A 14,183-nucleotide genomic window follows, 5' to 3' on the forward strand; every position below is an offset into this window, starting at 1 on the left:
GTAGACTAGCACCTGTCAGAAAGGTAGTGAATTTCTGGAATGTGTCCGGGATAGTTTCCTACAGCAATATGTCCTAGATGTAACGAGGGGACAGGCAATATTAGATTTAGTTATGAGTAATAAGCCAAATTTAATTAGTAGCCTAACTGTGCGTGAACATTTATCAAATAGTGATCACATGATCGAATTCAAGGTAGCATTTGAAAGTGAAAAGCACGAATCAGCTACTAGAATTTTAGACTTGGGTAAGGCTGACTTTACCGGAATGAGACAGAGACTGTCCACGGTAAACTAGGAAGATCTGTTAATGGATCAAACGACTGAAGAACAGTGGAGAATATTTAAAGGGTCATTTAACGAAATACAGAGCGAGTATATACCTCCGAGAGGAAAAAGCTCCACTTCATAGAAAAAACAGCCATGGACAACTAAAGAGATTAGGGATAGCATAAAACTAAAAGAAAGGGCTTACAAAAATGCAAAACACAGCACAGATCCGGCCGAATGGGATCGATACAAAGACCAAAGGGTCACAAAGCAGCTTATAAGAGCTACTAAAAGGGATTATGAAAGGAAACTTGCAAGGGACATCAAAATCAATAAGAAATTTTATAGTTACATAAAGGGAAAGCAGGTGGTCAAGAGCAATGTAGGCCCACTAAAAGCTGAAAATGGAGATATTATCATTGATAATAGGGAAATGGCAAACATGTTGAACAATTATTTTGCCTCAGTATTTACAGTTGAAAAGGAGGATAACTTGCCAGAGGTCCTGAAAAAATTAATAGCCGATAGGGACTTAATACAATTAATGTAAGTAAATCACTAGTAACAAGGAAATTAATGGAACTAAAGAGCGAGTAATCCCCAGGACCTGACGGTTTCCATCCAAGTGTGTTAAAGGAAGTAGGGGAGCACATTGTGGATGCCCGATAGTCTTTCAGAGTTCCCTAGATTCAGGAGTGGTCCCTCTGGATTGGAGGGTTGCACATGTCACTCCACTTTTTAAGAAGGGTGAAAGGGGGAACCAAGGAAATTACAGACCAGTTAGCCTGACATCTGTGGTGGACAAGTATTTGGAGTCTATAATCAAGGACAGGGTGACTGAACACCTAGAAAAATTTCAGTTAATCAGGGACAGCAGCATGGATTCATGACGGGAAGGTCACGCCTAACAAATCTCATTGAATTTTTTGAAGAAGTGACTAAAGTAGTGGACAGGGGAATGTCTATGGATGTTATTTATATGGACTTCCAGAAGGCATTTGATAAAGTCCCAAATAAGAGACTGTTAACTAAGGTAGAAGCCCATGGAGCCGAGGGCAAATTATTGACATGGTTAGGAAGTTGGTTGAGTGGTAGGCGACAGAGTGGGGATAATGGGTAAGTACTCTGATTGGCAGGATGTGACTAGTGGTGTCCCGCAGGGATCTGTGTTGGGGCCTCAATTATTCACATTATTCATTAACGACTTGGATGATGGCATAGGACGTCATATATCCAAATTTGCTGCTGATACAAAGTTAGGCAGCATTATAGACAGTCTAGATGATAGCATAAAATTGCAAAGAGATATTGACAGACTAGGTGAATGGGCAAAACTGTGACAGATGGATTTCAATGTGGGCAAGTGTAAGGTTATCCATTTTGGACCAAAAAAGGATAAAGCGGGGTACTTTCTAAGTGGGAAGAGGTTAAGTACAGTGGATGTCCAAAGAAACTTGGGGGTTCAGGTGCATAGATCTTTAAAATGCCACAAGCTAGTGCAGAAAATAATCAAAAAGGTTAATGGAATGCTAGCCTTTATATCTAAAGGACTGGAGTATAATGACAGAGGTTATGCTGCAGCTGTACAAAACCCTGGTTAGATCCCACTTGGAGTACTGTGAGCAGTTCTGGGCATCACACCTTAGGAAGGATATATTGGCCTTGGAGGGAGTGCAACGCAGGTTAACAAGAATGATACCTGGACTACAGGGGCTCAGTTACGTGGAGAGATTACACAAATTAGGGCTGTTTTCGCTAGATTTTAGAAGGTTAAGGACTGATCTGATCGAAATCTTCAAGATATTAAGAGGAAAAGACAGGCTAGATAAAGATAAACTATTTCCACTGGTTGGAGATTCTAAAATTAGGGGGCATAGTCTAAAAATTAGGGCCAAACCATTCAGGAGAGACGTTAGGAAGCACTTCTTCACGCAAAGGGTGGTAGAGGTTTGGCACTCTCTCCCACCAACAGCAGTTGAAGCTAGAACAGTTGTTAATTTTAAATCTGAGATAGATAGATTTTTGTTAAGCAAAGATATTAAGGAATATGGGCCAAAGGCAGGTATATGGAGTTAGGCCGCCGATCAGTCATGATCTCACTGAATGGCGGGACAGGCTCGAGGGGCTGAGTGGATTACTCCTGTTCCTATCTTCCTATGACACCCAAGTCCCTTTGAAGTTTAACACTTCCCAGCCTCTCACCATTTAAAAAATACTCTATTTCTGTATTTCCACCAAACTGGATAACCTCACATTTCTCAACATTGTATTCCATCTGCCAAATTTTTGTCCACTCGCTTAACTTCTCCAAATCCCCTTGAAGCATTTTTGCAACCTCCTCACAACTCACACTTCCACCTAGTTTTGTCTCATCTGCAAACTTGGAAATATTCCATTTAATCCCACATCAAAATCATTGATATAGACTGAGAGTAGCTGGGGCCCAAGCACTGATCGTGCAGTACCTCATTAGTCACAGCCTGCCAATCTGAAAATGACCCATTTATTCCTACTCTGTTTTCTGTCTGTTAACCAGTTCTCAATCCATTCTAGTATATTTCCCCAAATCCCAAGTGCTCTAATTTTGTTTATTAACCTCTTGCGTGAGGGCCTTATCAAAAGCTTTCTGAAAATCTAAATATACCACATCCACTGGTTCCCCCCCAGTCTATTCTGTTAGTTACATCCTCAAAAAACTGCAACAGGTTTGTTAAACATGATTTCCCTTTCATAACTCCATGTTGACTCTGCCCAAACTTACCATTATTTTCTAAGTGTCCTGTTATTACATCCTTTATTATATATTCTAGCATTTTCCCTGACTGATGTTAGACTAGCAGGTCTGTAGTTCCCCATTTTCTCTCTCCCATCTTTCTTAAATGGTGAGGTTACATTTGCATTAGACACAAAGTGCCTTCTATGTACAAATGAAAAAAAAAACGATTATCCAAAATAGGAAAACTACGGATTTGTAATATCAAGGCTTTCCATCTCAACAATCCACACAGTACATATAAAGAGAACGTGGGCCACAAAAATAAATATTTTTTAAATGAAAGTGCATTTCAAGACCACCAAAACGGCATCTGATTGCCCTGGGAAAAAAAAATCAGAGTTGCATGACTACTGATAATAAATATCATAAAGGAACATTACAATCTGGCCAAGTCATACTTTTTGAAGTTGAGAATTCTTTAAAATCAAGTACACTTTAATCCGATTTATAAGGTTTGTCCATCAAATTTATAACCCTACAAAGTAATTTTCCTCAATATCAACTATGGTGTTTTCTTTCTTTAACACAAACACACCCATCACACGAGGAGGATTGGTAACTAAAAGTCAGTGGATTCTTTATTTGAAGATATAAAAATATGAATAACTGGGAGGTTAACTAACATGTCTGGTCTCTCTGACTGCTCCTAACTTCTGCTCAAGATTACAAGAGTATATACATTTTATCCTGTTTGGTGACATATAGCAGTTTTAGACAGGCCCCTTAAAAGGTATACCACAACATCAACCTTCAGGCCTGGAGTTTATGCTCAATGTGCTTTTTTTGGCGCAATCCCTCCAATATCAGCATAATCAGCACGAAAGATTGCAGAATTTTAAGTGCAAATTGCATTCAGAGCAACTCAAGTTTCCACAATCTTTTGCACTATTAAAAACATTGTGCTAAAAACAGGCCCCGCCCCCTCCAACATGAATTAATCACCATTGGGAGTTTTATTAATTACACTCATATACAGGCCTTCAAGGAGGCTCCAAAAGTTAAGCTGAAACTTCTGGGCACAAGGATACTAATAGTTTTTGAAAGATTTTGAATAATTAAAAAAATACTAAGGCACGCACATTGCCAGCTACAATCTAACTAGTCAATAATTTTGCGTTTTTAAAAACTCATTTTCAGTAATTTAAAAACCAGGTTATTCACGTGAAGGACTGACACTGAAAAATGAGTTTTTTTTTTTAGATGAACCCATTTTCAACTCTATTAATCAAACTTTACCAAGTTATAACTTTTAAATCTAAAATATTTTTAAAGCAAATTTTTTGAAATTAAAAATTACATTTTTAAGCTTTGTCCGACTGCACTGGCTCAGAAGAGATTTTGCGTTTGGTGACATGCAAATGAGTTTAAGCAGAAACGTGGGGGGGGAGAGGAGAAGAACACTTCAAAACAGACGTTGTGCTGGAATCATTGATTGTGCCCAAAGTGGTACCTCTCCGTCCAGATATTTAAGCAAAAATATTAGTAATAATACAATAGAATAGTTTGATTTTCAGGCTGTGAAATGCCTCCCGTAACTTGCAATTATTAACACCGTTTTGCATTTTAAACACCAACTCGTGCACATAGTTACATCTGTGAAACTGTCAATATAGTAATGAATGCTTGGCTAATTGTGATGTTACACCGTTTCCCTGGGGAAGGGGTAATTTTGTAGCAAAGAATAGAAAATGTATTTGTTCCATGGATAAATTAATTGCTGCACTGAACACAGTTATACACTTCAACTACTTTAATCTGAGTTTCAGCCAACCACTTCACCTCTGTGGTAATCACCTAGAGCAACATTTCACATGGCTAACATTTCTATTTGCTGCATTTAATACCATCAAGCTTGCCCCAAATCACTCAGAAGTCTTGACTGATGACACTGCTGGTGAGCATAAAAACTTCAATCAGTACTCCAGGGGAAACAGTCTTTACTGATTTGTGACAACAGTTAATACACAAGTAAATAGAGGATTTCATATACAAAAGTGCACAGAGGTACAATCAATTTTTTTCCAAAATGCCACTGAAAGCCTAAAACACAAAATAAAAAGATTAAAAAGATAATTAAGGTCAATTTCCTTGATTTTTATTAAATGATCACATTTGAAAAATAAGAACACCCCTACTGCATACTAAAGAATCATAGAATGACACAGCACAGAAGGAAGCCATTTGGCCCATCACACCTGTGTATGACCTGAAAGTAAGCAGAATTACCTACAATGAATCAGGTTTCATTGGTACAACCCCTCCAAAAGCTCAGCAGGTTTACCAACGATTAGCTGAGACTTACAGACCAGGAATGTACTCGGTACAGTCTCTGCTCTACGATCAGTTAGGTAATCTCAGCTGCTGCAGCAGTTGAGCATAATAACTGGCTCTATTTCAAGTACTTAACTTTTGCACCAGCCTTGAATTTTTAAATAAGATAGTCATAAAATAATTCAAAACATCACATTTTCAAAGCTGCCCACGAACACAGAAATATACTCACTCTAATCATCAATACAGCTTTCCGAATGTCCCGAATGCCATCATACACCAGACGTGAAGCATCAATGAACTCATTTTCATCCAGCTGCTGAGCAGGATTGGCGCTCAGTGCTTCCACAGCAGCTTCCACTTGTTCAGTAAATCTTGGCATAACTGGATGGGGAAAATGGATGAACTACATTAATATACATATTAATCATATGCACAGTTTCAATCATATACACTTTTATACATGTACTCTACATCCAGTTACTGAACTTCCTTTGAAAAAATTCAACATTTACTTCTAAGCAGAGCGACATCCTTTGCTCAGAAGAATTGTCAGTCATTAATGGCACTGCTCAAGAGTAAAATTAGCTCCACTAATTCATTAATTACACTTAGATAGATTTTTCACAATACAAGATACATGAAATTGCTGCAACTGCGAGAGTGTAAACAGCAGCCACAAACAAAAGAAGAAAACTGTGACTATCCTATCCAGACCAATGTATCCATTGAACAAGGTTACAAAGATAGATTTACCGTGTTGACCCTTCTTAACGTTTTAAATGCTAAGTATTCACATACAAATGTCAGGGTAGACAAGACAATTTTTTACATGGTTCTTTACACTTGCATCACAAAAAGCCGCTACACATGCAACCTTGCAAGTTTGTTGGTTTTTCTTCAGAAACTTTAGCAGTTCCTATACTTATACTCACTAAGTACTTTTCTTACGAAAAGGTAGTTGCTGTGGCTCCCAGGCAAGTACTGCTAAAAGAAGATATGCCAGTCTGCAGAGCAGTACAATGAGAGCCACGGCTCCTGTTATCAAGTACACGCCACAGATTAAGGGAATGACTAGTTAGTCTTCAATCAAGAGCAGCAACTGAATAAAATGCCCAGTCTTTAGCAACTGCTTGAAGCAACATGGTCCTTTGTTGAACAAATCCTACCTAATTGGCATGGTAGCATGCCATTCTATTCTTTAAATTCTTGTAAATTCATTGGCTGATTGTGCTAATTTATTTGGACTTGGTCACAAAGCTAAGGGCTCATGTCTTGTATGATAGATGTCCACAGTATATTTCTGACCACCATGCCACACAACAGTTGCACCAAGCATCATGGACAGTGAATGCTCAGAAACTATAGAATTAGATTCTAGGTAATTTACATATGCTAGCCCAGTGTTCAGTGACCACGTCCATAAGAAATCCCATGAAAACAGTTTGTTCTGATCTAAAGATCTGAGCAGAGTACTGTACGATGCAGAATAGGATCCTCGGAGATGCTACATGGAGGCGTTGCATAAAGCACTGTGTATTTGGAATTGTGCACTTCAACAAATTATTCCCCATCTTCCACAGCTCCCCACTCCCTGCCTACCCATTTATCTAACTGCCCCGTCAAGGGACAGGAGATGGGAGAATATAGCCCATGAGCCTTTTAACTGGAGAGAAGTGAATTAATGCAGTTTGGTATGTACTGCTACTTTAAATGACATGGAAGTGGGAGAGCATATGCATGACAGCTCATGCATATTTAGCACTTAGTTTGTCCACGTCCTATGAAGCTAGGCGACACTTGTAATGTGTTGAATAAAAAAAAAAGTGTTACAGTAAGAAATGAACAGTCATTACCTGTATCAGACAAGAGCTTGGTAGCTTCCAGAACTTTTTCTGTGTAGACTCCGGGTTCATAATTGTCCATCTCTGAAGTGACCACATGAACAACTCTTGCAGCACGTCCTCGGATTGCACCAGCTGTACGATCTAGGCCATCGACATCTTTTTCTTGGAGTGCCATAACACATTTATTTACATCTTCAAGGATGTGATTTTCTGTTAAAAGAAAAAAATATTTGGTTTAATATAAAACTGACTTAAAGCAAATTCAGCTCTCTGCAAAGTGAACCTAACTTTTAATAAGGTTCATCAGCTTGGTTCATTTTGCTCTCCCTCAAATCCAACTCCAGGACTTGGAATACACAATTTAGGCTGACACTCTAGCTCAAGACTGCAGCATTGTTAGAGGTGCTGTCCTCTGGACCAAATGTCTACTTATTCTAATGCATCAGTTGGGTGTTAAAGATCCCATAATATTCAAACTGGAGGGGGTAACGGTTGTCATTGCTCTGATTTCTTCTTCAACCAACCCCACCCAAAACAGATTAGTTAATTATTTATTTTGTGGCTGTTTGTGGAACCTTGTGTTATACATGCCTGCATAACACTTGAAATTGTGCGTTTTGCGATACCAGCAAGTTACTTGTGACTTTTCTTTGTTCACAAATTTTGCTCAATTAGGAAACTGGGAAAATTATTAAAAATAGAAACATACATATCACTGCCATTGGTATATATACATTTTTATATATACGCTTATATATTATACATGCACACATACACATCAAATATATGGGAACTGCAGGAACTTTTAAATGCAAAGAAAATTAATACATATCATTTTATTTTTAAAAAGTACCAACGGCACAAACTTGCACCTCTGAAACTACGTTGGAGTACAATGTCAAAACTGCCGTGCCCCATAAACAAGATTTCTGAAACTATTTCATTCAAGTTTTACTATTTGAAATACAGGTTTTACAAGTGGTCAATTGTGATGGATGTGTCATTTTTCTTTTTTTTTTTAAAAAAGGTAAAATCGCATGCATACCAGTCTCATCAAAATAAATTTTAAAATCTCAAAAATGTTATGTTAATGCTTTGATGCCAGAGTTTAGATGGTTTGTTGTATTAAGTGAGCACTGCTCCATACTGAACTACTACTTAATTCCCTCCGCTCAGGAGTCTCTCAATACCAGAACCCAGAGTGATTCTCAAGTTTTGCATAATAAAGCCATTATTTGATGGGCCTGTAATTGATTTAATTCAGAACAGCTCCCAATATTGGGAGAAAGGGAAAAGATCAAAATGTATACTCCTTTGGAAGAACTGAAAATTGGCCTCGAAGGTCTTTTATAACCTAAATTTAGGTGCTGGATTGGAGAAGCAAGTTCCCCTTTGAAAATTTGACCTAAAATTTGTGAAGGTGTATTTAAGTAAAATATGAAGGACTTCGGTTCCAAAGTAAACAATTTGACAAAACTCCCACATAGCAAATGGAAAATATTAATTTCATCATATAGAACTTTACCTGAGGTTTTTTTTTTGCTGGACATTACTACAAATAGCTTTTAAAAAGCAGAACAGAGCAACTGGGGATGGCAATACACAATTTGCATATGAGAAGCCAAAGGCCGGCTGGGAGACACAGGTGATTACCCAGTCTAGCCAGAATAATAGGGGTGCCCTCTGATTCAATTAACTAGAATGGTTTTGTCAATGTAGGTTGTCAAAAGCCATCGACACCCATTGACTTAGACAGAACCAAACCACCTTCCACGCCCAAGTGTCTGAACAACTTTGAATTTCAAAAAACCTTACAGAAACTTCCGTTTCAAACAGAGGTGGTCACATGACATGATTGCCTGTGTGATTCAGAGTTTGCGAATTATGCCTCAGAAAAACAGTAACTGAACTCCAAGGAAGGAACATCTCGATCTCCTTCTCCAACAATGTCCCAGGGAAGCCTTGGCAGCAGCCAAACCTCAAATCTACAGATCCTCTCAGTCAGCAAAAGAGGACGGATAAAGCCTCTCTTCAGCCATCCGGAACCAGAGAAGCAAGCCCGAATTGTGCACACGGCCCAGCAAGGACTTTAATTTCAACTAAGGACACTGGGACTACACTTCCGTATTTAAATTCCATTTTTATTAAGAACTCTACTTCAACCTCCCAACTCTGTTTTTTCTCCTCTGTATCTATTTTGTGTGTGCGCGCCTCTCATATGAATGTGAACGTGGATGTGTAGCGTATTTTTGGAATTTTAACTGGTTTATAGTGATAAGGTTAATAAACTTACATCTTTCATACCTGTCTGATTGGTTCATTCACAATTATAATTAGAGCAACAGGAGCAAGTGCTCACTGAGTTGGTAAGTTAAATCACTGTTAAATGGATAAACCCTGTTGCGGTCAAACCAGAGAAAGGGCGAAAGGGAAGCCTGAGACCCCTCCTCACCTGGTTGTAACAACAAGCAGAGGGCTGCTGTAAGCCATGTTACCTTTCTGCATTTAGAATATTCTAAGACTACAAAATGATGCTTATGTTATTCTGCCCCTCAAGTATAAAGGCTATTTTAACAAAATATGTGAGATGATACAGATTAATGATGTTTCATGCACATGGTATGAGGTTAGCTAGCAATGACGTTCAATTGAACAGTGACAACATTTACAAAGGGTTCTAAATTTGCTGTTTGATAGGTCACACTGTAAGAAAGATAACAAGCACAGTCACACCAGGGAGTTAGCAATAACGATTTAAGCATATATGGAATTAATACAGAGAACCTGAATAGTGACAAACACCTATTTCTCTACTGAGTAAAACTTTAAGCACTAACAGGTGCATTAACAGTACACTTTGTATGTCCACATTAACTGAGGTATTACCCAAATGACTTGTGTTAGACTGTGAATAATTGTTAATTCTCATTTTGTTTGGAATCAGGTGGCATGGATCTTCCATAATTATACTAAAGTGCTTTATTATAACAGAAGTACCTGAAACACACAGGAAGTCATCAATAGAAGTAATGTCATCCACAGCATCCGTCAGCACACGCACTTGTTTCTCCCATAGTTCTTTGAAGAGATCCATGTTGTCCTGAGCCACTTTACTCTGAGGTTTAGCAGCCAGGGCCAATGCAGCATTTATGACCTAGAAAGAGCAGTGGAAATAAATTCAGGTTACTAATGCTTTTGTATTATTTTAAAGAACCGACTGTACACATAAATAATGAAGTCAAAGTTGTTTGCAAGTTCATGAAATTTACAGAACAACTTTTGCCAAATGCAAAACCAGCAAAGCCAACCTTGGTGGTACAGCAGTCACCAGTCAACAAAGCAAAAAATGCTTAAGGTTACGGCAAGTGTTACATTCCAGTTGTTGAAATTTGTTATGGACTGATATGAAGTGCTGATGGCTGAAAATCGAGAATGGACAAAAGACAACACTTGGAGCCACTCGTGTACAAATACATCCTGACAAAGGTGTTTATTTACAAAAACTTAGCATTTCCTTTTGATAGGCAAAACACATTAAAAGCAAAGAAAATCACTTCTGATGAAATTTTAGACTAAACAGGATATTGCTTTTGTCAAACCTGTGGACAAAGGCCTTCCAGCTGGGTGGCTGCCATGCGAACTAGTTTCACACCTTCTTCATTGTTGGAAATAGAGCAAGCAAGGTTGGCAACCTACAAAAATAAAAATATTTAGTGAGCCACAGGTCTCAACATGCAATCAGATTTTTAGATAAGCTACTGTGGCACTACATGGGTTTTGGTGTCAACTCTGCAACAAATTGGGTTGAGTTAAATGAGCAAGATTAAGAATGAGTGAGCAGAATCCAAAAATTTAGTCCTGCAAACTCATCCAACAGGAAAAAATCTCAAAAGCATTCAGAAAGTTTTTAAATGTTTTCTTTCTTTCAATCCCTCTGAATCTTCCTGTACCATTCCCCAGTGAAGAGTAAGAGTACTCATTTGTAGTTTTCCAATGATCCTCTAACCAAAAGTATTGAGAACTTTCTCTCCAATTTCTTCCTTTCCTTCCATGCACTCTCAAGATGAAACCAGTCAGATCCTTATCCAATGATAATTTTACATTTTGTACAGAATAGAATAATAAACCTGCTAAAAGATGAACGTAATGAAATTCAGAATTTTTCCTTCACAGGATATTTCTAGCCTACCCACTCATGAATAGACAAAATAATTTTCATGAAAAGATGACTGCTATTAAACAGAGATTGACATACTTGATTTCACAATTATGAAAATCAGTACTTACCTCAACCAATTTGCTGGCATGGTCACGAAATACTTGGGCATATTCTTTCACTTCCTTTTCATTACCATTCTTTGCTGCTTCAATCAAAACCAGAAGGGGAACATTGGTCTCCAAGAAGGAGTCAGATACATGATCCATGACAGCCTTCCTCAGCTGTTAAAGGTAATTGAAATCAGTGTTTAAGCCTGAACAATGTAAACATTGCAGTACTCACGTTCAGTATCCATGCATTACATTTAATTAAAATTAAGTTGAACAGATATGTTAGTTTTCTACTGCAAAATCTATGTATTCATAAGATGTTGAGTATTACATTATATATTTTTCAATCTTTCCATGACCAGTTGATAAGAGTTGCTTGCGACATTTCCTCTTCCCCTAGAAAGGTATTTCAGTAAACTTCTTACCAAATGCATCGTGTCAAAATAGCTTTCCAAAATCAGCTTCCTCAGTTCCCAATATTTTATTGCTCAAGAGCTTTTTTGACCAAAGGTGTTCAATATGATCATAGTCAACTGGCAAAATTTCCTCATTGGTTTTGGCCAGGATTTTAATCCACTGAGGCTGGCCTTTATTCCAGCCACATTATGTCTATTATGCATCCTAAGTGACTGAGAATTCAATGACTTCCTGCCACATTTAAGTGAAAAACAAAAAGCAAACTCACTATACTCATGAATCTTCCACACTAGAAACAGTCAAGAGAAATACTGTAGCACACAAATTGTACTTGCATGGAAGATTTCGGGAGATCGGCTATGTACCTTCATAAAAGACATATGTTGCACAATGCTTCCACTTTTCAGATATGCAAGCAACTGCATACTTCATGGTTCATCCCCAACTGCAAGTCAAATGTACTTATATATTTAAAATAGAAGCTACAATATAATATGAATATGTAAAGCATTAGAAATAAAGCCAGGAAACTAGGGAGGTATGCATTAGTCACTCTTGGAAGAAACTTGGCTGACATCTAAATACTCCTGACTATAATTATTTCAGGACAGATTGTGGACAGAAGGACAATGGGACTGTAGCTTTTGGGATTGTGGGCTCGTTTTACTGGCTTCAGAATGGCAATGACTTTGGAACGCTGTCAGATTTCCAGGATTATCCCAGTTTCAAGATGGTTGCAGATGAATTTGGCAACCCACAACCATCCAGTTGGGCCGTGGTTCTTGAGAATCCTGGGTACAGGCTATGGATCCTGGCAGCTTTCAGACTTGGTGATTAATAGCACCGTGTCTACCTTTTTGGTGAAGGCATCCAAAAAGGTGCTGTGTAGAGCAGTTTTTTGCAGAGAGAGCTAAAGAAGCTTTATCACTCTGTTTTCGGTGGTAGTTGATATCTTTAAAGATGATTAGGAGGCAGGTTGTAAAGGCATCCGCACTGACCTTTGGCACCTCCTGCTGGGGCAGTGAGAAGGCACCAAGCCAACGAAGCAATCTGCAGGGTTTCCTGGTGGAAAATGAGAAATCCAGGTTTTCGGTGGCTTTGTGCCATCCGCTAATCTGCTTTTGTCTACAGAATTATGAGTGAGTTGCTATGTCTAGGTCTTGAGTGACATTAAACTCTGCAAGCAATCTCACTCTCCTAGGACCAGTATGGCATGTATCCTTTCCTGTAGCCTTGTAGGATACTTCTGGCGGCTCCCATTGTCAGCAGTCCAGCAAAGTGGTCGTAGTGGGGGCAGCTGTATTCTCTGGATTATGGCCTCAACAATTCTCAAGAAGGTAGGTCATGAAGCCTCATGAAAGTTCCATCTTGGTTTCAGGACCGAGGCGACTATTGGCACCTTGATCGCTATGCGTACAACGCTGAGTCGGTCTTGCGAGTGGGGAAGATCTTAAGGATCTTAGAGGAGTAGATGAGCGGCCACCCTTTGTCATTGCTAGTTGTGAAACAGAGGTCCGATGAGTATGCCTTCCAACAGCGGGCAGAAAAAAAAGGTGTCTGGTTTCTGGCATCGTAGACGAGGTGGATATCAAAGGCCAGCACCTAGTCTTCTAGTTGTTCACTTGGTCTACTTTTTGGCAGCCCCACATCTGGTGGTGTCTGCTGAAATTGCCAATGTAGATGGTTAGGTGACTTATGTTTGGTAGGGTGACGATTGTGAATGTTTACAACGTGCAGATGGAGACAAAGAACAGTACAGCACAGGAACAGGCCATTCGGCCCTCCAAGCCTACACCGATCTTGATGCCTGTCTAAACTAAAACCTTCTGCACTTCCAGGTACCGTACCCCTCTATTGCCATCCTATTCATGTATTTGTCAAGATGCCTCTTAAACATCACTATCGTACCTGCTTCCACCACCTCCCCCGGCAGCAAGTTCCAGGCACTCATCACCCTCTGTGTAAAGAACTTGCCTCGCACATCCCCTCTAAACTTTGCCCCTCACACCTTAAACCTATGTACCCTAGTAACTGACTCTTCCACCCTGGGAAAAAGCTTCTGACTATCCACTCTGTCCATGCCATTCATAACTTTGTAAACCTCTAACATGTCGCCCCTCCACCTCCGTCATTCCAGTGCAAACAATCAGTTTTTCCAACATCTCCTCATAGCTAATGCCCTCCAGACCAGGCAACATCCTGATAAACCTCTTCTGTACCCTCTCCAAAGCTTCCACATCCTTCTGGTAGTGTGGCGACCAGAATTGCACGCAATATTCTAAGTGTGGCCTAACTAAGGTTCTGTACAGCTGCAGCATGACTTGCCTATTTTTATA

General features: G+C 39.1%; 1 protein-coding gene across 1 annotated transcript in view; it reads right to left on the bottom strand.

Annotated features, from left to right (window-relative positions):
* Window positions 1-14,183, bottom strand: part of ctnna1 (catenin (cadherin-associated protein), alpha 1) — a 229,519-nt gene that overhangs the window by 32,396 nt on the left and 182,940 nt on the right. Inside the window, exons 9-13 of the mRNA XM_068043358.1 lie at window positions 11,449-11,601; window positions 10,761-10,853; window positions 10,159-10,315; window positions 7,171-7,371; window positions 5,547-5,698 (exon numbers count right to left, since the gene is read on the bottom strand). Of these exons, the coding sequence (XP_067899459.1) occupies window positions 5,547-5,698; window positions 7,171-7,371; window positions 10,159-10,315; window positions 10,761-10,853; window positions 11,449-11,601 (756 nt within the window). The remainder of the gene's footprint in view (window positions 1-5,546; window positions 5,699-7,170; window positions 7,372-10,158; window positions 10,316-10,760; window positions 10,854-11,448; window positions 11,602-14,183) is intronic.

Source organism: Heterodontus francisci, chromosome 12, assembly GCF_036365525.1.
Source record: "Heterodontus francisci isolate sHetFra1 chromosome 12, sHetFra1.hap1, whole genome shotgun sequence".
Lineage (NCBI taxonomy): Eukaryota > Metazoa > Chordata > Chondrichthyes > Heterodontiformes > Heterodontidae > Heterodontus > Heterodontus francisci.